This window comes from Electrophorus electricus, chromosome 3, assembly GCF_041902795.1.
Source record: "Electrophorus electricus isolate QZ-2024a chromosome 3, ASM4190279v1, whole genome shotgun sequence".
NCBI classification, from domain to species: Eukaryota; Metazoa; Chordata; class Actinopteri; order Gymnotiformes; family Gymnotidae; genus Electrophorus; species Electrophorus electricus.
Genome location: NC_137499.1, coordinates 866,098 through 888,430, shown reverse-complemented (window position 1 = coordinate 888,430; position 22,333 = coordinate 866,098). Strand labels below are relative to the sequence as shown.

The 22,333-nt window shown below is 45.1% G+C and overlaps 1 protein-coding gene across 5 annotated transcripts in view; it reads left to right on the top strand.

Annotated features, from left to right (window-relative positions):
* tub (TUB bipartite transcription factor) overlaps positions 1-22,333 on the top strand; it is a 56,479-nt gene that overhangs the window by 19,609 nt on the left and 14,537 nt on the right. For 3 of the 5 annotated variants that reach the window (XM_027007446.3, XM_027007445.3, XM_027007443.3), the window contains exons 2-3: positions 18,404-18,455; positions 21,560-21,722. In XM_027007446.3, coding sequence (XP_026863247.1) covers positions 18,404-18,455; positions 21,560-21,722 — 215 coding nt within the window. Of the gene's footprint in view, positions 1-12,358; positions 12,941-18,403; positions 18,456-21,559; positions 21,723-22,333 lie in introns of those variants that run through there. The other 2 variants (XM_027007447.3, XM_027007444.3) reach the window with 1 other exon arrangement.

The window sequence follows — 22,333 nt, the reverse complement described above, 5'->3', positions numbered from 1 at the left end:
TGGGTCGGCCACGGCTGGAAGGAGCTGTGGTTTTCGTATCCGTGTTTTGAGAACGGCAGTGAGTGACCGGAATGTGGAGCAGTATTCCGGGTGGTGAAGAAAGGAGCCTTTTTTCTTTTCTTTTATTTTTGGCTAGTGCAGCATGTGATTGTGCAGTAATCAGACTGTGCTTTACTCAGATTGTGCAGTAATCAGACTGTGCTGTAATCAGATTGTGCTTTATTAAGACCATGTTGTAATCAGACTGTGCTGTAATCAGACTGTGCTTTATTCAGACCGTACTGTAATCAGACCATGCTGTAATCAGACTTTTATTCAGACTGTGCTGTAATCAGATTGTGCTTTATTAAGACCATGTTGTAATCAGACTGTGCTGTAATCAGACCATGCTGTAATCAGACTGTGCTTTATTCAGACCGTGCTGTAATCAGACCATGCTGTAATCAGACTGTTTTATTCAGACCATGCTGTAATCAGACCATGCTGTAATCAGACTGTGCTTTATTCAGACCATGTTGTAATCAGACCATGCTGTAATCAGATTGTTTTATTCAGACTGTGCTGTAATCAGAGTGTGCTGTAATCAGTTTGTGCTTTATTCAGACTGTGCTTTATTCAGACTGTGCTGTAATCAGATCATGCTGTAATCAGACTGTGGTGTAATCAGCCCATGCTGTAATTAGACTGTGCTTTATTCAGACCGTGCCATAATCACTGTGCTTTATTCAGACCATGCTGTAATCAGACTGTGCTTTATTCAGACCATGTTGTAATCAGACTGTGCTGTAATCAGACTGTGCTTTATTCAGAATATGCTGTAATCAGACCGTGTTGTAATCAGACTGTGCTGTAATCAGACCATGCTGTAATCAGACCGTGCTGTAATCAGACCATGCTGTAATCAGACTGTGCTTTATTCAGACCATGTTGTAATCAGACCATGCTGTAATCAGACTGTTTTATTCAGACTGTGCTGTAATCAGAGTGTGCTGTAATCAGTTTGTGCTTTATTCAGACTGTGCTTTATTCAGACTGTGCTGTAATCAGATCATGCTGTAATCAGACTGTGGTGTAATCAGGCCATGCTGTAATTAGACTGTGCTTTATTCAGACCGTGCCATAATCACTGTGCTTTATTCAGACCATGCTGTAATCAGACTGTGCTTTATTCAGACCATGTTGTAATCAGACTGTGCTGTAATCAGACTGTGCTTTATTCAGACTATGCTGTAATCAGACCGTGTTGTAATCAGACTGTGCTGTAATCAGACCATGCTGTAATCAGACTGTGCTGTAATCAGACCATGCTGTAATCAGACTGTTTTATTCATACCATGCTGTAATCAGACCATGCTCTAATCAGACTGTGCTGTAATCAGGCCATGCTGTAATCAGACCATGCTGTAATCAGACTGTTTTATTCAGACTGTGCTGTAATCAGACCATGCTGTAATGAGACCATGCTTCTTTAGGCAGCTCACACTGTGCATGCTCTTTATGATCCTGAGTAACAGACGCTGCTCTGTCATTCCACTTCAGTAAATACTTTGGAAAAATCATGAAAGCAGTTGGTGTGATGGCCTGGATCGATTATTACCTCTCTGTTGTCTGCAAAAGCAATTAAAAACCGTAAATGGTTTGCGGCTGAAGACAAATCAGCTCAATAATATTTTTCCAGTGAAACATGTCATGGCGCAACGTGTGGAAACAGAATCTGCAAGAAGAGGGAGTCTGAGGACCCTCTACGTGGAAGTCAGTGTGTGTATGTTGGATGAGTGGGTGAGTAAGATCATACGGTCACCTTCAGTCACAGTATCAGTGTGTTTCTCATCACTAACTAGAGTGAATGATCATGGATAACTGGTCTCACCCAGACATCCTGCTTTGTTCACCTTTATATACCCAACACATCAATGCACTATGGGCTCCAGAGAACAGGCACTGAAGTATAATTAGTGTGTGTGTGTGTGTGTGTGTGTGTGTGTGTGAGGGCCCATGTTTGTGTTGCTGGGAGGACTTGAGCACATCTCCAGTCTGGCTCATCACTACTGCTGGGATCCCCACGACCTTCAGAGCAGTGGTGCAGTGAGACAGTTGTGCAGTGAGACAGTTGTGCAGTGAGAAAGTGGTGTAGTGAGACAGGTATGGAGTGAGTCAGTGGTGCAGTGAGTCAGTGGTGCAGTGAGACAGTGGTGCAGTGAGACAGTTGTGTAGTGAGACAGTGGTGCAGTGAGACAGTTGTGCAGTGAGAAAGTGGTGTAGTGAGACAGGTATGGAGTGAGTCAGTGGTGCAGTGAGTCAGTGGTGCAGTGAGGCAGTGGTGCAGTGAGGCAGTGGTGCAGTGAGACAGTGGTGCAGTGAGACAGTGGCATTCGCTGCTGCTCTGAAGATCCCACAGTGATGCTGGAAAACTGTTGGTGGGACAGAACCTTGGAACATTTCAGTTTTTTCAGCAGCAAGACTGTGTCAGTCCGTAAACCCTCCCCTTCTGATGTTTAATATTTACAGTTCAGTGCGAAATAAAAACATGCATGTTGTACACTGTTGTTTCTTGGCTAATAAAAGAAAGAAAAGGTTATCAAACTAACCTACTAATGAATTGACCAATTAACTAATGAACTGATTAATCTTGAAAATTGTTTTTGTTAGGAAGTTGATAGGCTGATATGATTGCATTTACCTGGGCAGTGTTCTCATGGGTACAGTCATGATGGCAAAGGAAGTCTATCTGAAAGAGGAGGTTCCAGCAGGTTCTGGAACTTTCCGGTGCCTTACTCATTATCGCTCATGGCTTTTGGGAGCAGACCTGGTAGAGGAGGCACACAGACCACATAATGCACTCCAGAGGGTTGGAACACATTTCTATTCTGGGCATTTGAATGTAAGGTACCGTTCCACTAGATGAATCGATGTGGGATATGAGGGGGTTTGAGATTAAGCCTTGGCCTTGATTGAGGAGAGAGACAGAGAGGGAGGTGTCACCGAGGAGGAGATCACCTGTGAAGGAGGCGTGTCGTGGCCGTGGTTCGTCTGCCATACAACACACCATCGTTATGATGAAGACGGTGAATCATCAGGTAACGGTTTTGTAGTGCCACCCCTGTAGTACGAGGAAGCAGCCTTTTACGTCGAGCCGTGCTGGAAGAATTTAAAGAGGCGGTAAGGAGGTTTGGCACTGTCGCGGCTCTACAGGCAGACACAGTGACACTGTAGTGACACACCCGACCGATGTCTGAACTGGAAGAAACACAATTACCCAGAATCACCCAGACTCTGTCCACATCATGCTGATACCCACTTACTAGTGTCTTCAAAGTCGTTATAACTCCGAAGCAACGAGGTATTTAGATTTAAGGGTTAGGGGCCTTTTCCTTGTTATGTTATGGGAAATAATATTATTAGCAGTATATACTGTAGCTAGTGTTATTTTAAGTTGACCTTGCTTGGTATCTAGGTAGGTAATATGCTTAATACAAAATACTGTTCGGTAAATGTTTGCTAACAATGTCAGTGTGTTTTGTAGATAATGGATTTTATGTAGAATACTGTGTTCACATGTTCGTGACGTTACAAAATGTTAGGATGACAAACTTTAGTAAGATGAAGTCTGAGGAAATGCTCGGCAAAGCTAAACGTTACAGCTAAACGTGATTTTCTTCAGTATCTCTATTTTACCTTTATTTGATGTTATTTTATCTGGCATCATGCTCAGGTATTTCAAAGCTGTTGTAGGCAATGTATTACCTGCAGCTGTCTTCTACGTATGTCTCGTCCTAGACGACACCCTTTTCTCGTTAGCTAGGTGCTGTAACGACCTGCTAATACCTGCCATCGCATTACCTGTCTGGACGAATTACTGGTGCACTGGCATCCTTGTCACCAGTAACAGAATTTTTCCAGCTTGGAAAAGTGCTTCCAAGGCTTTATTTCCTTTAGGATTCGTTTGTATTGTTACAATTTTGCCTTTCTGTCAGAAGAGTGTTTAGGCTTTGCACACAGCAGAAGCCTCCGGAGGTGCTTAGCAGTTACACAGGATTTAGGATATACAGTCCAGAAATGCGTCCTGAACGTGTCCTGAATGGGTCCCGCCTACCTCATGCATGTGGCACGCTTACATTGATTAAATCACTTATAAAATTATTTATGTTCTATTATGAGCCACAAAAGCAGATTTAAATTAGAAGTCATATAATTCAGATACATGAATCCGTGACCTGACCCTGACGTTGACCTTGACCCTACTCTTAGCAATATGTGAATAGACATTTAAACGTGAGCTTGCAGTGAAGAGTGAAGTGTCTGAGTTAGGAAATCCATTTCCTCTTGGCCTCCTCTCTCTCTCCTTCTCCTCTCTCTCTCTCTCTCTCTCTCTCTCTCTCTCTCTCCCTCTCTCTCTCTCCATCTCTCTCTCTCTCTCTCTCTCTCTCTCTCTCTCTCTCTCGCTCTCTCTTCTCTCTGTGGCTGTCTCCTGAAATGTTTTCTTCTCCTGCTAGTGCAGCACCTTCTGTGATACCTCCGTGAGGTTCCGCTGGGTTACCCAGCCACCACTGCGCTGCTAATTACCTGCTAGTTAATATGTGTTTGCCAGCCATTGAAATGTCTGTATCTCCTCTGAGATCTCACCCTGATTACATTCTAATTAGCTGCTCACCAGTGGGGACCAAGTGATGGAAGTAATTCAGTATAAATCCGCATCTTTCTGTTCCACGTCTGACTCTGTTAGCCAGAGATGGAGCACACACAGCCTTAAAGAGCTTGGTGAATGCGCTGTGGTGAGCTGTGCTCTGCGTCACTGTGATCAGATAGCATGGCCCATGTTCATTGTCCATGCCTTGGCTCCGTAGTCCAGAGAGGTATAGGAAGTCAATCAAGTTATACTTTATTGATCCAGTTTACAATGGAAGTGTACAGTGCCCATGCACTGAGAAGTAGTGCCAACCAGAGAAGTAGTGCCAGGGCAGTGAGGGTTTAGTCCCTGCATCAGTGGGGATTTAGTCCCTGGGGCAGTGCGAGTTTAGTCCCTGTATCAGTGGGGATTTAGTCCCTGGGGCAGTGCGAGTTTAGTCCATGGATCAGTGGGGATTTAGTCCCTGGGGAAATGAGGGTTTAGTCCCTGCATCAGTGGGGATTTAGTCCCTGGGGCAGTGCGAGTTTAGTCCATGGATCAGTGGGGATTTAGTCCCTGGGGCAGTGCGAGTTTAGTCCATGGATCAGTGGGGATTTAGTCCCTGGGGCAGTGGGAGTTTAGTCCATGGATCAGTGGGGATTTAGTCCCTGGGGCAGTGAGGGTTTAGTCCCTGCATCAGTGGGGATTTAGTCCCTGGGGCAGTGCGGGTTTAGTCCCTGCATCAGTGGGGATTTAGTCCCTGGGGCAGTGTGAGTTTAGTCCATGGATCAGTGGGGATTTAGTCCCTGGGGCAGTGCGAGTTTAGTCCATGGATCAGTGGGGATTTAGTCCCTGGGGCAGTGCGAGTTTAGTCCATGGATCAGTGGGGATTTAGTCCCTGGGGCAGTGCGGGTTTAGTCCCTTGATCAGTGGGGTTTAGTACCTGAGGTGGGAGGGGTTTAAATGCCCTGCCCAAAGGTAACATGAATGACTGGTACAGTGCCAATAGCCAACTGAACATGAAAAACTCAGGACTGGTCTGGGAAGAGCTACGTGTGCTGGGTGTGGAATATATAATGTAATCAAAAGGTACGACAGAACTCGTCATTCCCAGTCTCTTGGAGTCTCTCATAGCGTTCGCTTTCACCAGCTGAAATCAAAGCAGCTCCCCAGAGCAACACCCTCCTCCCACGGTCTCCTCCACTCCACCACACCATTCAGCTCATTCTTATACTCATTTCACATAGATATTGAGATATTATTTTGATGTATGTACAGTATATGGTTAAAAATGGTTAAAGAAATGTTTGGTTAAAAAACCAGTGTCAGCTCTGGAGTTTGTGTCAAACGATATATAACTATTGATGATATGTAATGAAATATACAACTGTTGACATGATGCTTTGAATCATGAAGTCAACAGATCTTTGAAATTTTAAAACACAAATGGTTGTGTAAAATAATACACAACTATGCCATCAAATCATCCTTTTGTTTGAGACACCAGTTGACTCCAGTCTTCAAACTGGCTTCTGGATGCCACTGTGATGGAGATAAGAGGAATGCATCAGATGTTATATGCCATCATTCGCAAAAACCACTTGACAAACACTTCTGATTCAGAGGGACATTTTATCTGATTAGATATGATACTCCCTTCTTCCCAAAATGGGACCCCTAATTTGAGTGTACTGGCCTCCCAGTGAGGGACCCCACATTAAAAAGGCTTTTGGGAAGAAGTGAAGGGGCTGTAGAATCTGGACCAGAAATGAATTGGGCAGATGTGTATTGTGGACATTTCACTCCCTTTATATGTGGATTTAAACAGTTTGTTTTGTACAATGTGCACACCATGTGTCACAGTATTTTTGCTACAGGAACAGGCTCTTTTGGACTGAGATTGGTCTTTGTTGACTCAGTTGGAGGTGCCTCCTCAGAAAGATTTTCATACATATAGAGATGTGTGAGTATCTTCAAAACTGTGGGTGTCCTCAGGAGGTCATAGTTGATGTCTTTGCTGATGTTTTACCTTTTCAGAGAGTGAACGCACTGACATATAAATTATCTGCTGTTAAGACTACCAGAATTCCTTTGGTGCTGATTTATCATCCTACAAATAAAACAGTGGCTGATATTATACTTAAACATTTCAGAATCTTCCAGGATGATGCACAGACCACACCCCTTTTTACAGATCCTCCACTAATCTGCTACAGGTGACACAAAAACATCAAAGACATACGCGTGAGATAAATGTTCTACTGTAGCTTGCAACCGCTCTAGATGTGCTACATGTACATTCATCAACACAGCCACTAAAATAACTGGCCCAAAAGAATCAACTGTTATCACCCATTCCACCAAAATAACATTCCCCCATAAAGCTGGGTGACTGTTCTGGTGATCACTCCGGTCCGACTCTTTTATGACATTCTCTGTGCAGAGAGGATTGTTCCTCGTGTGACACTGTTCCAGGACATGGAGGTGAAGAAGGGATGTAAATACTTTGGTACCTCAAAGTCAGGTTATAAGCACTGACATGTACAAATCCTTTAACCAAATGAGTGCAGGTAAAGCTCTCGGCCCAGACGGAATTTCACCTCGTGTTTTAAAGACTTGCAAATATCAGCTGTCAGCAACATATTCAACATATCTCAATCCACATCCACTCTTCCAGTCTGCTTCAAGATAGCCACCATTGTGCCTTTAGAAATGGAAATGCCCGTTTCTGGTTTGAGGGTCCACCAACCCACTGTGCAGTGTGTCTGTGGTGATGAAGTGCCAGGAAAGGTTAGTCATGTCATTCATCAACAGCAACATCTCCAGTACACTTCATTTATAGAAGTTTGCTTATCTGAGGAGCTGTTCCGCAGATAATGTCATCTCTCTTACTCTGCGCAGTGTCCTGACACATCTGGAGACGTAAAATTCTCACGTCAGGATTGTTGTTTAGGGACTCAGCCTTCCACACGGTTGTCCTGTGTTAAATTAGTTCTACAGCTAAACAGCTTGGGCTGTGCATTCCCATCTGACACTGGATGATGGACCTCCTGACCAGCAGGCCCTAGTTAGTAAGGACTGGGAGCAGATTCTCAGGTACATAGCAACACCTCAGACGGGATCTCCTCTCTGCATCAACGCCTTTCCTGTGGAAACTGTCAGTAGCTGCAGATTTCTGGGTGCTCAGCTAACAGACTCCCCAACGTGGTCTCAGCACATCGGCTGCATCAACCGGTTTTGGGATAAACTCTCCCACTATGGTGAACATTAGAACGTATACTGATTGGATGCATCACAGTACGGTTTGGCAAAATGACCAGCCACGATCTGAGAACCCTACAGAGAACCATCAGAACTGTATTTACGATCAATGACACCAATCTTGCCTCGCTGCAACATATCTAGACCCCAGGGTATAGGACGAGTGCACTGTCTGTCACCACGGACACCTCATGTCCCGACCCCTGATCTGCGGACAGTACAGATGCATCTCAGTTCACACCACCCAGCTCAAGAATAGCTTTTGCCCAGGCCATCAAACTTCTCAACACTACTTGTTGACTGATGGCTGTCTTTCTGTCTCCCACTACCTCATACTGTTATGGACTTCTTTCTTCATCACAGAGTGTTATAGATCATCCAGTACACCGCACACATTATCACACTTTCTTAGTATTCACTTAAAGCTTATTTCTATGTGGTCAGCACCTTATGTTGGACTATGCTACCATAGCACAAGCATTTCATTGTAATTTCATTCCTTGTATTAAATTGCATATGAAAGGTAAGAGCGTGACTTATCTTAGCTCCAGTTCCCCACTGTGTCGAGGGCAAACCCACACTGGCACTAATGGAAGGCCCTTAAACACAGACAAAGGTTCCAAATAAATCCTAATTATGAAAATTCATCTATTAGAAGCTCCAAAAAAGTCATTACTTGAATGTCTGTGATCCTACAGACTGTTTAATGTCACCCACTACAATATTTTGGACCCATTAGAAATATGCTGAATTTCTGAGCTGAATTTCATCTCTCTTATCAATTTTTAAAATGACGTTTAATGTGAACAAAATAGATGCCCTTACTGACTTGGCAAAGGTATGGTGACATGAAATGTGTGGAGTTGTGAAAAATTGACTTTGAATGACTTTAGCCTAGGTGATTTAGCTTGGGTAATTGATTTAGCCTGGGCTACTTAGCTTGAGTGACTTGGCCTGGGTGATTGATTTAGCCTTGGTGAGGGATATAGATGGATGTAGATGGATATAGATGGATGTAGATGGATGTAGATGGATGTAGATGGATATAGATGGATATAGATGGATGGTTCACAAACACTACAGCAGAGAGAAATAAAGAGGATGTCTCATCTGGTCTCAATAGACTTTACTGCCTGTTATATTGCACCCACATCCACACTCAGTGACAACAGTGTACCCACCAGTATGGTCAGCCCCACCGCCTGGCCGTTAAAGACACGTCCACCATTACACGCGTACACATTCCCTCATATACGTCACATACCAAGGGCCCATTGCTCCTGATCCAAGGATTCTTAACGCTATGTGTATGGAAACATTTGTCCTCAAATATTTAAAACAATTAAAAAAAAGGAGCTACAGCAGCACTGGAACTTCTAACCAGGTCTGCTTCTCTGTTAATGACCACATAATCACTGGCTGCTGACAGGTGTTGGTACCCACTTACACATTGGCAATTCTACTCACACTCGATTAAAAAACTTGACATTTCAGGAAATAATCTACATCTCTCAAAATAATCTACATCTCTCAAAATAATCAAAATAATCTACATCTCTCCAAATAATCTACATATCTCAAAATAATCTACATCTCTCAAAATAATCTACATCTCAAATCTCAGGAGAGCCATTTTTGGAGCCTGTTCCTCCGTTTCCTCTAACACACTGTCAGAATGATCGAGGATAATATTCCCAGCTAAAATAGGCCAACGCCATCTAGCATGTGCCCACCTAATTCAGCAAGTCGTCTGCGGCAGAAAGTGATCAGAGATGTGTCTGTCTGTCTGTCTGTCTGTCTGTCTGTCTTTATTTCATTCTGTTTCTTTCTTTTTCTTTTTACAAAGTCTGCTCAGTGACTCAATGCATTTAAAATACATTCAAAATAACTGGCTTTTAATCTGGCTTTTAATATGGAAATTTTAAACAACTGTTTTGAAAGCAGCACACACACACGTATACGCACACACGCATATGCACACACACACACACACACACACACACACACACACACACACACACACACACACTTTATGTTCATTCATCATCTGCCTTTGGCACCTCGGGGCCTGCGCTGCTCCTGAAGATGCTGCATTATTAACGCGGTTCACTCTCTTCCGACTCGAGCACTGCTGCTGCCTGCGTTAGAGACGCCCTGGCAACAGTTGCTAGCGCAATACTCCCCACCCCCCTCACCGCCCCCCAGCCCCCATAACCCCTCATTTCAGAAAGGCTCCATGGTGAGTTAGCATTACCTCTAATCATCTACCTTAGACAGACTGCCATGCCTAAGGGTGCACAGTGCACGGGCTTCTTCTAACAGGCTGTCCTTGCAGCTTAGTTTATGGTAGTGTCGCAGCATGGACAGAACAAATATGGACGCTCCCCGGAGACGGGATAGTCTAAACCATCCCAGCCTGCAGCTCCCGCAGCTTGGAGCTGTACAGCGCGGCTTCAAAACGCCATCAAACGCTCCCCAGTCGAGCGGCTTGTACACCTGCCCTCCTGTCTCTGGGGTGTAGCAGAAAGCTTCTGATCTCCTGCTCTGATATGTACACAACACACACTGCTTTCTCTGACTGCTACGGAGAAGATCACTTCCACCCACACCTAGGAGAGGATTGCACAGAACCTTTTTGTTGCAAAGCACACTGACATACTTGGAAAGTCAATGTGCCTGTAAATTAGCACCATGGCTGGAAGGGTTGAAAACAAATATCATATTTTTGCCAACTGGTCTAGGTCTCGAGCTGCCAAGCTGTAGCTAATATCTATAAAACCGCTGAAGGGTGACTGCGCTTCTCACTTTAAGTCATAAAATAGAGCGAGCCAATAAAACAGCAGGAATCATGTCCTTAGTCATGAACTGCAAGATAAAATCATTTTTCTGCTTACACAAAATAGGCAAAAAGTTCTAGTCATAGTTTTTATTGAGGTTGTGAAGAATTGGGTTTATTTTTGTGTTTTGATATTTCGGAGTTCCAGCATCCTGCAGCATTGAGAAGCCAAATCCAGCACGGCATAATAACACTTAAACTCAGACACAATCCATGCATTTATATTCACTCACTCATAATTTCTCATTAGTATTCATCCATTTATAATCACATATTCATATTTGGAGATTCATATACACACATGTATGCACCTATTCATATTCATGACATCATTTATATTTGCTTATTTATATATTTTTGTTGATATTTGATATTCAGATTGATGTTCATCCATACATATTCATTCATTCATATTGATCTGTTCATACATGAATATTCACATATTCATATTCATTCATTTTATTCACACATTTATATTCACCTGTTCATAGTCACCTTTTTCACTTTTTCATATTTTACTTTTTTAAGGTCATTTAAGAAGAAATCAGGAAGTTTTCATTTGTCCCTGTGAGGCGCTTTTGTTTAGTTTCTTATTTAAAAAATGATAATTCACCAAACTCCATGCATAAGTCATCATAGGGTCCTCAAAGGACACACACACACACACACACACACTACCTTAACCATGCACTGCTGTGTGTGTGTGTGTATGTGTGTGTGCGTGCCTAAATGCATTAAATGCACGTGACTAAGGGTGGCCGTAAGCCAGATGAATGTGCTGATGTAGAGAGAGCTACAGACTGCTCAGATCCTCACCATGCAGCGCATGTGGGAGCCGGGGTGAGAGTGCGTGTCCAGCAGAACACACAGCACACCCAGTCTAACAACAACACACCACTCTGAGCACACCCAGTCTAACGAGATCACACCACTCCCAGCACATGCAATCTATAGCACTTGTCTTCCATTTAATTGGCAGAAATATTCCATCTGATTTGTGTATTTTTAACAGGCAACAGAGTGAAAACGTGAATGATGTCCAAAATGAAAACAGAACGTCATTAGAGGATTTCTAGTGTCACCCAGAGCAACAATATATTTTGTTCTGTAGAAGATGAAGCCAGCATGTCATTAAAGAGACTGAAGGATCTGAATGACTACACAGTTATGATGGCCCTGTTTGGTCCGTGCTAAGGAGCACCATGTTAAATGAACACATGAATAAGCCCAGAAAGCCCAGCCAGTGATACACACATCTTTAGAGAGATGTGTGTGTGTGTGTGTGTGTGTGTGTGTGTGTGCGTGTGCGTAAGTGTGCGTGCATGTTTGTGTGTGTGTGTGCATGCGTGCATGTGTATGTACATGTTTGTGTGTGTGTGTGTGTGTGTGTGTGCGTGTGTGTGTGCGTGTGTATGTGTGTGTGTGTGCGTGTGTGTGTATGTGTGTGTGTGTGTATGTGAATGTGTGTGCGTGTGCATGCGCATGCGTGTGTGTGTGCGTGTGTGTGAGTGTGTGTGTGTGTGAGTGTGTGAGTGTGTGTGTGTGTGTGTGTGTGTGTGTGAGTGTGCGTGTGCGTGTGCGTGTGTGTGCTGACATCAAAGCAGGGAGACAACGAGACTCTGTGTTTTCCATTTCCTCTTCCTCCAGGCTCTCTGTGAGGTTGGGGTTCTTCCAGTGGTCTCACAGAGACGGCAACAGAGAAAGAGGGAGAGAGAAAGAGAGAGAGAGAAAGAGAGAGAGAGAAAGAGGGAGTGCAGACAAATGAGCGCACGAGGAGCACAACACACAGAGATGGGAGGGAAAAAACTAGCTCGAGAGTGAGAGTGAGAGAGAGATACTGAGCACAGAAGAAATTGCACACTGAAGATGGTCAGAGAGAGCGAGTGAGACAGTAATAGAAAGCTAGTGAGAAGGTAAGAGACGGTCGGAGCAGGCGAGTGGGAGAAGAGAAAGCCGTGTGAGAGCAGCGCAAGCACAGAGGGAAGCGCTGAGGCTCCCGACGATGCCCGCTTAAGGAGCGGTGGAGGAAAAGTGAGGATCAGGCCAGGGCTGCCCACACACACACGCACGCAGCGACCGGAGCTAGCTGGCGGAGGAGCAGAGACACATCTTCAAACAATGGCACGCTTGCGGCACCCCGGATCGGCGCTGTCGTCCTGTGCTCCACCACGACACTGAGGCTGCGCTACGCAGGGAGACATGAGCTCCAAACACTCGTCCGACTGGATCCCCTACAGGTAAACAGGCTGAGGTCAGGGGCGCCGCAGCTGTGTGTGGGCTGTGACGTCTGAGGTTTGGTGTTCTCGAGGAGGGGACGAATGTCGCTGGATCAGACGGGGCAGCCTGGCAGCTCCTGGTGCTGTTAGCTTGGCTGAAATCTATGTTGCAGCGTTTGTCTTCTGGAGCACATGGCTGTAATGTGCTGAATTTGGATCTACATTCAGACTGCTGGTTATTTGGGTTTTTATGCTTCCTGGACTTTTTTGTATTGCATTTGTTTTTTCTTGACAGTTTTTTTAGCCTTTACTTAGTACACAAATGGATGCATCATAAACTTTATAAATTAATTGTCCATCTAAATATCTTTTTAAGAATAAATTAACTCATTTTACAGTCTCATTATTTAATTGCATCAGTGACTTGGAAGTTCAGTCAGTTAATGCCTGCATATTAATGTTAATGCCTGCATATTTTATTAAGGGGATAGAATGAAGTACATTCTTCCAGTACAAGAGCCTCTGGCCACTTTTCCTCTGCTAAAGATGACTCTGTTAAGATGACTCTGCTAAGATGATACTGCTAAGAGAACGCTTTTAAGATGACTGTTACGATGGCTCTTTAAACATGACTCTTTTAAGATGATTCTGTTATGTTGAATAGATTAAGATGACTCTTTTAAGATGATTCAGTTAAGATGACTCTATTAAGATGATACTAAGATGACTGTTAAAATGACTCTTTTAAGATGATTCTGTTAAGATGACCCTTTTAAGGTGACTCTAAGATGATCTGCTAAGATGACTCTTTTAAAATGACTCTTTTAAGATGATTCTGCTAAGATAACTCATTTAAGATGACTCTGTTAAGATGATACTGCTAAGATGACTCTGTTAAGATGACTCTTTTAAGATGATTCTGTTAAGATGACCCTTTTAAGATGACTGTTAAGATGGTTCTGTTAAGATGACTCTTATAAGATGATTCTGTTAAGAAGACTCTGTTAAATGATTCTGTTAAGATGACTCTGCTGGTATCTATTGATCTATCTTCTGTCAAACATATGTACCTGCATGTTATGAAGTGATCCACAGTGTCAGTGTTAATTAGCAGTTTGGCTATGCATGGGTGAATCACACACACGTACACACACACACACACACACACACACACACACACACACACACACACACACACACACACACACACACATGCTCTGAAAACAGCCGCTGCTGCTGGTACTCCTGGGAGAAACCCCATGGCCATGCCTGCACTGCATCCTCCTCTCTCATTGGCTCCTGGTTGCTATAAGTAACACACTGCTATTGCCATCACACATGTATTGAAGGGCTGTGTCAGGAAACACTTGTCTTCTGCTCTACAGCACTGGAGGTGTCCATGCTTCCTGTCTTGAAGCGTCTGTTGAAGGTGAAGGAGCTTGTGTAGTGTGTATTTAGAACTTCCCCTCTGCTTGGCCCTTTTCACAGAAAGAGATCTATACTTGGTGTTGCTGTTCAGGTTTCAGATTGCTGGTGTAATCTTGAAGAGGTAGGTGATCAGTTTTTTTAGGAAGGACCAGAAACAAAAGACAAGGCAAAAGGCAGGGTGATGAGACCTGGATGCCTGCGTTGACTGTCCAACGAGACCCCGGCGGGGCAGCCAAACAAGGCCTTGTTGGTCTGTTTTGGTGGAGCTTACCTTCAGCTGCTGTTTCCATGAAGGGTTGAGTCTGGCGTGGCACTGATCTCAGATCAGGGGTCTGCATCATTGCTCTTTGAGGGGGGGAGCAGCATTACAGAATGCCATAGAGAGTGAAACTTTCACAGCGCAGCCAGCAGAGAAAGACCTGGATCTCCAGGGACTGTGGAAAAGTAATCCGGATAGAAAAGCCTGGCTGGCAAAGTCCAACTCGAGGGTCCAAGGGCTGTTCTGTCCATGAGCCCTCCCCCAGGCTGTTCCATCCATGAGCCCTCCCCCAGGCTGACCTCTTGCATGGCTGGATGAGTATCTTGGTTCTAGCAGATGGGGCCTGATATAAATAATGTATGGGGTGGGAACAGGAGCTCGGGGGCAGGCCAGGGCAGGTCATGGTCTACTGAACATACCAGGTATACACACACAGGCCTTTCCATGGGTCCAGGACTCAGAGACTATGTAGAAGGACGTGTGTGCTGGTCTGTTTTGGTATGGCGTCATAACCGGGCGGTGCTTGCTCCTGGAACTTTGGCACTGTAGTTTGAGGCACTGATATTTGATGGTTGATTTATTTTCCAGTTTACAGAGCATAAAATAAGCAAGTATACTATGAATACATGCATAATTAAAAATATATATTTGCAGCTGTGATTGGAGGGATTGACATGGTACAGATCTGATTGGTGGGTATGACATGGTATAGCTCTGATTGGTGGGATTGACATGGCACAGATGTGAATGGTGGGATTGATATGGCACAGATGCGGATGGTGGGATTGACATGCTACAGCTCTGATTGGTGGGATTGACATGGTACAGCTCTGATTGGTGGGATTGACGTGATACAGCTCTGACTGGTTGGACCAACTTGCCGAATTCATGTTCTGCTGCTGTATGTTTCCCTGCTGTTGCTTCTGTCTGGATCTGTCTGCTGTCGCATACACCACGAGTCAGAGTCAATTATTCCAACCTGAAACAAAGCCACTTAAATTCAGGGCACTTTCAGGGAAACAGTGGAGTGAGTAAGCACCACATAGAACAGAGAGATCAGTATTTTTACAGAAGCCTCTTGTAGGGTCAAAAAAAAGATTGACTTTTTCCTTTACCAAAGAAATGTCTGGAAAATACAGAATTGTTTTGCTTTGTTTTTCCGCACCTCTGTGATTCTGTGTTCTCCAAATCTCCCTACAAGCAAATTCAATTAAACAGCGAGGGTCACGGGGCCGTACACAAAATATTTGAACATGTCTGCTGAACGGCATCAGCTGAAAAGGGAAATGTGGCCAGTGAACACACACACACACACACACACACACACACACACACACACACACACACACACACACACACACACACTCACACACACACACACACACACACAGATTGACAAACACAGCCACACTCACACTCACAGATACAGAGTGAGCTGTCGGGGTCATGAGGAACCTGACAGGAGAGGAGAGGGGAATTGTGAAGAGTGAGGCCTACGCCTGCCATGGAGCATCCATTCATTTAGCTTTCATGTCTAATGTAATGAGATGGTTGACCCTCATTAGAGCAGTTCTGTTTATGGCATTATCTGCTAGATTAATGGGACCCAACACTGCTGACTGAAGTGTTGGGTCCCCTCCGCTGACTTTGGGAATGTGAGTGTGTGTGAGTGTGTGTGAGTGTGCGTGCGTGCGTGTGTCTGTACGCGAGTGAGTGTGTGCGTGTGCTTCTGAGTGCAAGCATGATAAAAACATTGTGAGTGTGTTGTGTCCAGAGTGGAGTGAGATTGCTCAGGTGTAATTAGGAGTGAGATGATTTGATCCTACTGAAGATGATGGCCTAGAGAAGAAGAGAGGGAGAGAGTGAGAGAGAGAGAGAAAGAAGATGGGGGAGAGAGAGAGGCAGAGAGAAGAGGGAGAGAGAAAGACATGGAAGGTACATGGAAGGTTAAACAGCTCTCTCTCTCTCTCTCTCTCTCTCTCTCTCTCTCTTTCTTCTGCTCTCAGCTCTTCTGTGTCCTGACAACTGCCCTTTAACGGAGAAACCTCGTGGTTGCATTTCCTCAGTAGGAGTGTCAGACAGATCAGACAGATGACCGAGAGTCAGAGTGTTACATAGATCAGACTAGCGACATGACCGAGAGTAAGTGTCAGATAGATCAGACTGGCAACATTACCATGAGCAAGAGTGTCAGACAGATCAGACTGGCGACATGACCGAGAGTCAGAGTCAGATAGGTCAGACTGGTGACATGACTGAGAGTCAGAGTCAGATAGGTCAGACTGGCGACATGACCGAGAGTCAGAATCAGATAGGTCAGACTGGTGACATGACCGAGAGTCAGAGTCAGATAGGTCAGACTGGCGACATGACCGAGAGTCAGAGTCAGATAGGTCAGACTGGTGACATGACCGAGAGTCAGAGTCAGATAGGTCAGACTGGTGACATGACCGAGAGTCAGAGTCAGATAGGTCAGACTGGTGACGTGACCGAGAGTCAGAGTCAGATAGGTCAGACTGGTGACATGACCGAGATTAAAAGTGTCAGTGACGATTAGGAATAAGAGCAGTAGGGACAGCTAAAATTCTCACAAAGGTCACCAGCTCCCACAGGACCTGAAGGAGAACCCGCACAGTGATTGGGCAGCTCATGTCATTAATCTAACAGCATCTCCTCGCCTCCGTAGCCTCGGGGACCGTCACCTCCCGTGCTATTTGATATTTGTCTAAACTACTTTCCACTGAATGGCTAAGAGAAGGTGAGATGAGTCCTTTCCGCAAGCTCTCCACGGTAATGCCAGAGTGCTCGGTAGAAGGTGCGCGTTTGCAGCTCTAATGGCACGCCCTGCTCCGTGTGTAGCCTCTCCATCATGCTTTCTGCTGTACACGTCACTGAACAGAGACCTACTGATGACACATAATAGGACACACAGGAGCACATGCACAGTTTTGTAATGCGTTTTAATACTTTGATGTGTGTTTTGATGTCATGTATTTTATAATTTTCCAAATCTCCCTTGGAAAATGAGGCTCCTAGCCTCCATGGTGACACCTTTAAATATGCATCAATAAAGAAAAAAAATTATGAATATTCATAGCTTGAATCACCTTACCACTGAATCACAGTAGGAGCACAGAGGCAATGAATTTTTAATTATCCTCCCCCTCTTTACTGGAAACATTTATTTGGACATCTTTGAGGCGTGTGGTTGGAGACTACAACCCGGCTTATTTCAGTGCTCGTCCTGTTCCCCAGTGGTGGGTTCCTCAGCACAGGTCAGCTGGGGCTGTGGGTGTGCGTGTGGTGGTTGGTAGGTCATCCTGGGCGCACCTGTGGCAGGTAAAATCCAGCAATACTGCAGTGACACCACACCCACCGCCACGCCACTGTTACCATGCCGCTGCTGTGATGAGAATGGTGCCTTAGCCGAATTACATCCTGTCAGCAGTGGATCTGCAGTCAGAAATTCATTATGGATGAACTGGGTACTTATATATGGAAGAACATATGTCTATTTTGTGTGTGTGTATGTGTGTGTGTGTGCCTTGTGTCTGTCTTATTTCAGGGCAGTGGGCTCTTCTCTCTTGTAAGGAGACGTTTTTGGGCTTTATTTTGTATGTGCTCTGGATCAGTCCCTAGACAACATAACTAAACAGCAAAAACACATTTCCCAATTAGGAGCACCGGAAACAAGCTTGCAAGTACAGCTTGAAGGTCTGACGGTGGTCGCGCTAAGTCTGTCTGGCACACACATAATGAACGTAAGTGAAACGTTGTTTCTTTCTGTCTCTCTACAGCACCTTGGATGACGAGGGCAGTAACCTCCGGCAACAGAAGCTAGAGAGGCAGGTCAGTGCTGTCTGCACCCACCTCCACAGCACCCCCTCCAGCGTCCATAACCCACTGGCCACATCCTCAACAAAGGACCGAGTTATAAATCAGTTTATGTTGTGGGAGTGTGAGAGAGAATGCAGGTGTGTGTGTGTGTGTGTGTGTGTGTGTGTGCGTGAGAGATAGAGACTACAGAAGGCTGAAAAGGAGAGGAAAACTGAATTAAATGTGAACTAGTTCACCAGGTCGCTGTAAGTCCACATTACATAACTGCCCCTTTACAGGTTTATATTGCTGTTACCTTGTCAAGACAGTTCATTAATAAGAGCATCATGTGAATGACCCCAGATGACCCCATGGTCTTCCTATGATATTCCATTAGTTCTGTGCAAATCCCCCGACTAGGACAGGAATGCGTTCAGGTTCAGGCATTCCCATCTCAAATTCTCCTTCAGGACGCTGCTCGGACAGGCATGCAGGGCTGATGGAGGCGGCTAGCTCTTATTATACCATGTCATAGCGCACTGAGAGGCATAACCGTGAGTCCTGACTGATTAACATGGGTCTGAGCTGTGATACCAGGGGGCACGGTGTGCTCCAGCCTGACTGGCTGCAGTAGTCGTGTTAAAGGGTGACGTGTACTGTACCATACATGTAGCCCACCAGGAAAAGGTGTTTCTCCTAATGGAATAATATGGGAAGAGCTTCTGTGAAGAACAATTTGCGAAATTAATTTGGTCAAAAACCAAAATTGAAATTCTGATTAATTCACAGATTTTTCGTATGTGAATTGTTACTCCTTCATTAGCAGAGACATTTTAAAGAGTGTGGCAGTTATGCAGAACACTTCCTGTAACGCTTCCTGTAAATGGTCTCTGATGGAGATTTCTTTGTTATGGACCGACAGACTCATTCATAGGGCTGTTTTATTCCTAAACTGAGTAGCAGAGTGTATAAAAACATGACTAACAATGGGAATGAGCACTTTTGTTTGTAATGGTGGGTCCAGAAACCCAAAGGTCCCTGACAGCGTTACCTCCTTTATAATGAATATTTTGGAAAATTGCACCATAATTAAATGCACTTTTAATACACAGGCTCTTAGTATACACGCGTTTATTGAATTTGTTTGAGCTGGTTAGAGCCCCTCTTGCGTGTGCTCCGTGTGGAAACAACCAGAAGTGTGTGTGTGCTCCGTACGGAAACAGCTAGGAGTGTGTTTGTGACTGCTGCTTCATCACATCTCTGGAGGACAAGCAGAGTAGTGATTGAGTTTCCAGAATAGACAGACTGAGGACAGGACAGCTTCTAAGGGTGTGTGTAGCAGCACTACCATGCTGGAGGATTGACTGTGTGTGTGTGTGTGTGAACAGGAAAGGGAGAATCCCTCAGTCACTGTAGAGCTGCAGTGTGAGATTCAGGAGGCACGCCACCTCCCCTCCACACTCACACGCACTGATCACGTGTCACTGTAAACACAGGGAGAGATACCAGAGCACAGCAGATGGTGGTGTGACCCCAGAACTTTTACCTCCATCAAAAAAGCTTAAATCAGAACTATGGAAATATTTCAGCTACTGATAAAATGAAGGAAAGGTGATACAAACAGCTGGACAATATCATTAAACCCCGCCCCATCATGGAGACGCATGCTGATTGCATGCTGTTTTTTATAGTGATACTCTAGGTGATGTTGTCTTCAGCATCCTGTGTCTGTCCTGAGACCTGTCTTTGTATTTTAATAAGCGAAGGTCTTCTCACACACTCATGTAGTTCTCCGTTGGAGAGAAGGACAAGAAGGACAGAGCACACACACGGCTACCTCGATGAATGTGTTTAAACTCTGCAGTCTTGCTTATGCTTCCTACAGAATTTTTTTTAAGCAATAACAGCTAGCAAAGGCTCTTGGAGCTTTTAACTCAGGTTCATAACAGATGAGAGTTCATTCAATCCATTTATTCCCTTACACATAATAACTGTTCTTTATGGATTTCATCAAAAGAGGTCGTTCTGATCTTAACACTAATTTGGTAACAAAAATTTGTAGTTTGTGAAACTGCTGACTGCTTTGGTGTCCTGGATTCACTGCAGTGTTGGAGAAGTGGTCGTCACTTCAAGCTTCAAGACCCCTCGGTTATACCTCCACCCGTGTGTGTTCTGCTTCTGATACTCTGTAGCATGTCTGCAGGGGATATGACACTCTCAGGCACTTCTGGACAAAAGAACATGTGCCAGTTGGATCATACACAGGATTTCCTCCGTGCACACACTTGTGGGACCTACCTGGAGTGCTTGCCTGAGCATTCACTCAAGCAGAATGTGCACACTGTTCTCCATCGAGGGACTCCTGTAATGTTTCCTGGCCCCGCGTGGATGCCGCTGGGGTTTTTGGAGGAAAGCAGACAGCGTGGGGACGACTGAGCTGTGGCAGTCTTGGCTTCGAGGCCCTGAATGTTCTACCAAAGGAAACAGGAGCTCCGACAGCTGCCTGTGTGGAAGGTGCACTCAGCAACGTCACGCCTCAGAGTCACGGCGGTCTGGTTCTGCCACTCCAAACAGGCGGAGAGAAATTCCCTTAGGGAATTTCACAGAGGAAGCCCGGAGCTGTTTTATGACCCACTCCCAGCTCTGAGGCTTCAGAACTGTAATACTTTGTAAGAGAGCAAAACTAATTAGGAATTAGGATGCAACAGGAAGTAGGATGTGGAAAGGTTCCCTGCGTGTCCTCAGGAAGGGAGGAGTCAGACATTTAGAGGCTTCGTGGGGTCAAAAAATCATTCTGTTGTGTAAACAATCAAAGGGTAAAATGTAGCGTGAGACACCATGTAAGATTAATGGCTGTTAGACTTTTCTTTTACACTGGGTGTCTGTTCATACCTGTGCAATATCTGCAAGATTCATTTTTAATGAATCGTTTATTTGAAATGTACCAGCGGCAGCTATACTGCTGTGAACGTCCCCTCGCAACAATCATATGTAGCAGGTTATCTGCTTTTACTCGGCGCTTGTTAGCAGGAACTGGATTTGTGGAGATTGGGTTTCCAACGTTATGACAGATGTTCCCAGCTGACTGCTGTGCACGGAGGTCAGAGGTCAGGTCCACTCTTGTGCATGTATTGCAGCGAGCGCTCCTGGAGCAGAAACAGAAGAAGAAGCGACAGGAGCCCCTGATGGTGCAGTCCAACCTGGATGCGCGCTCACGACCCCGCCGGACCAGGCAGACAGAGGAACAGGCGCCGCTGGTGGAGTCCTACCTGAGTAGCAACAGCAGCACCATCTACCATGGTATGCACACTCGCCTCCACCCACCGCTCCACCCACACATCGCAGCCAGGCTCCTGTTAGCATACCCCCCTACTAGAGTTTTGGTTTTGTTTTTATTCTGATTTTGGTTCAGCCTCTCTTACATACATCCACTATTATCGGCCATCGCAAGACTGGAAAACTGGTCTCAGATCAGTACGAAGGGACGTATTGTGCCAGACCGCAGAGGATTAGCCAGAGAGGTCTTTGTGTTGCTGGAGCAGTATTGATCAGGCTATCTGAACAGTGGTCTGGGAATGTCCGTGATTGGAAATGGAAGTACAGCATGAACCTTTCCTCAAACAACGCCCTGGTTCTCAGCACACGGGGGACGGTTGTGAGAGCTGGTCCTATTGATCTCCAGCCCCAGCTGCTCACGGTTAAACAAGCTGTCTTCACAGTGCCCGACTAAAATGAAGTCAGACCAGCGGCAGGGTTTGAGAGGGTCTCCTGGCTTTCTCTGTTTGTGCTCTGGCTGGTATTCACCCTGTAGTCCCTGGCCTGAGTAATACTGAGCAACATGAAGAGTAACAGTGCATTTCCAGACATGGTGACCAGGAGTAGCATTATTGGCAGGCAGTGGTGTAGCTGAC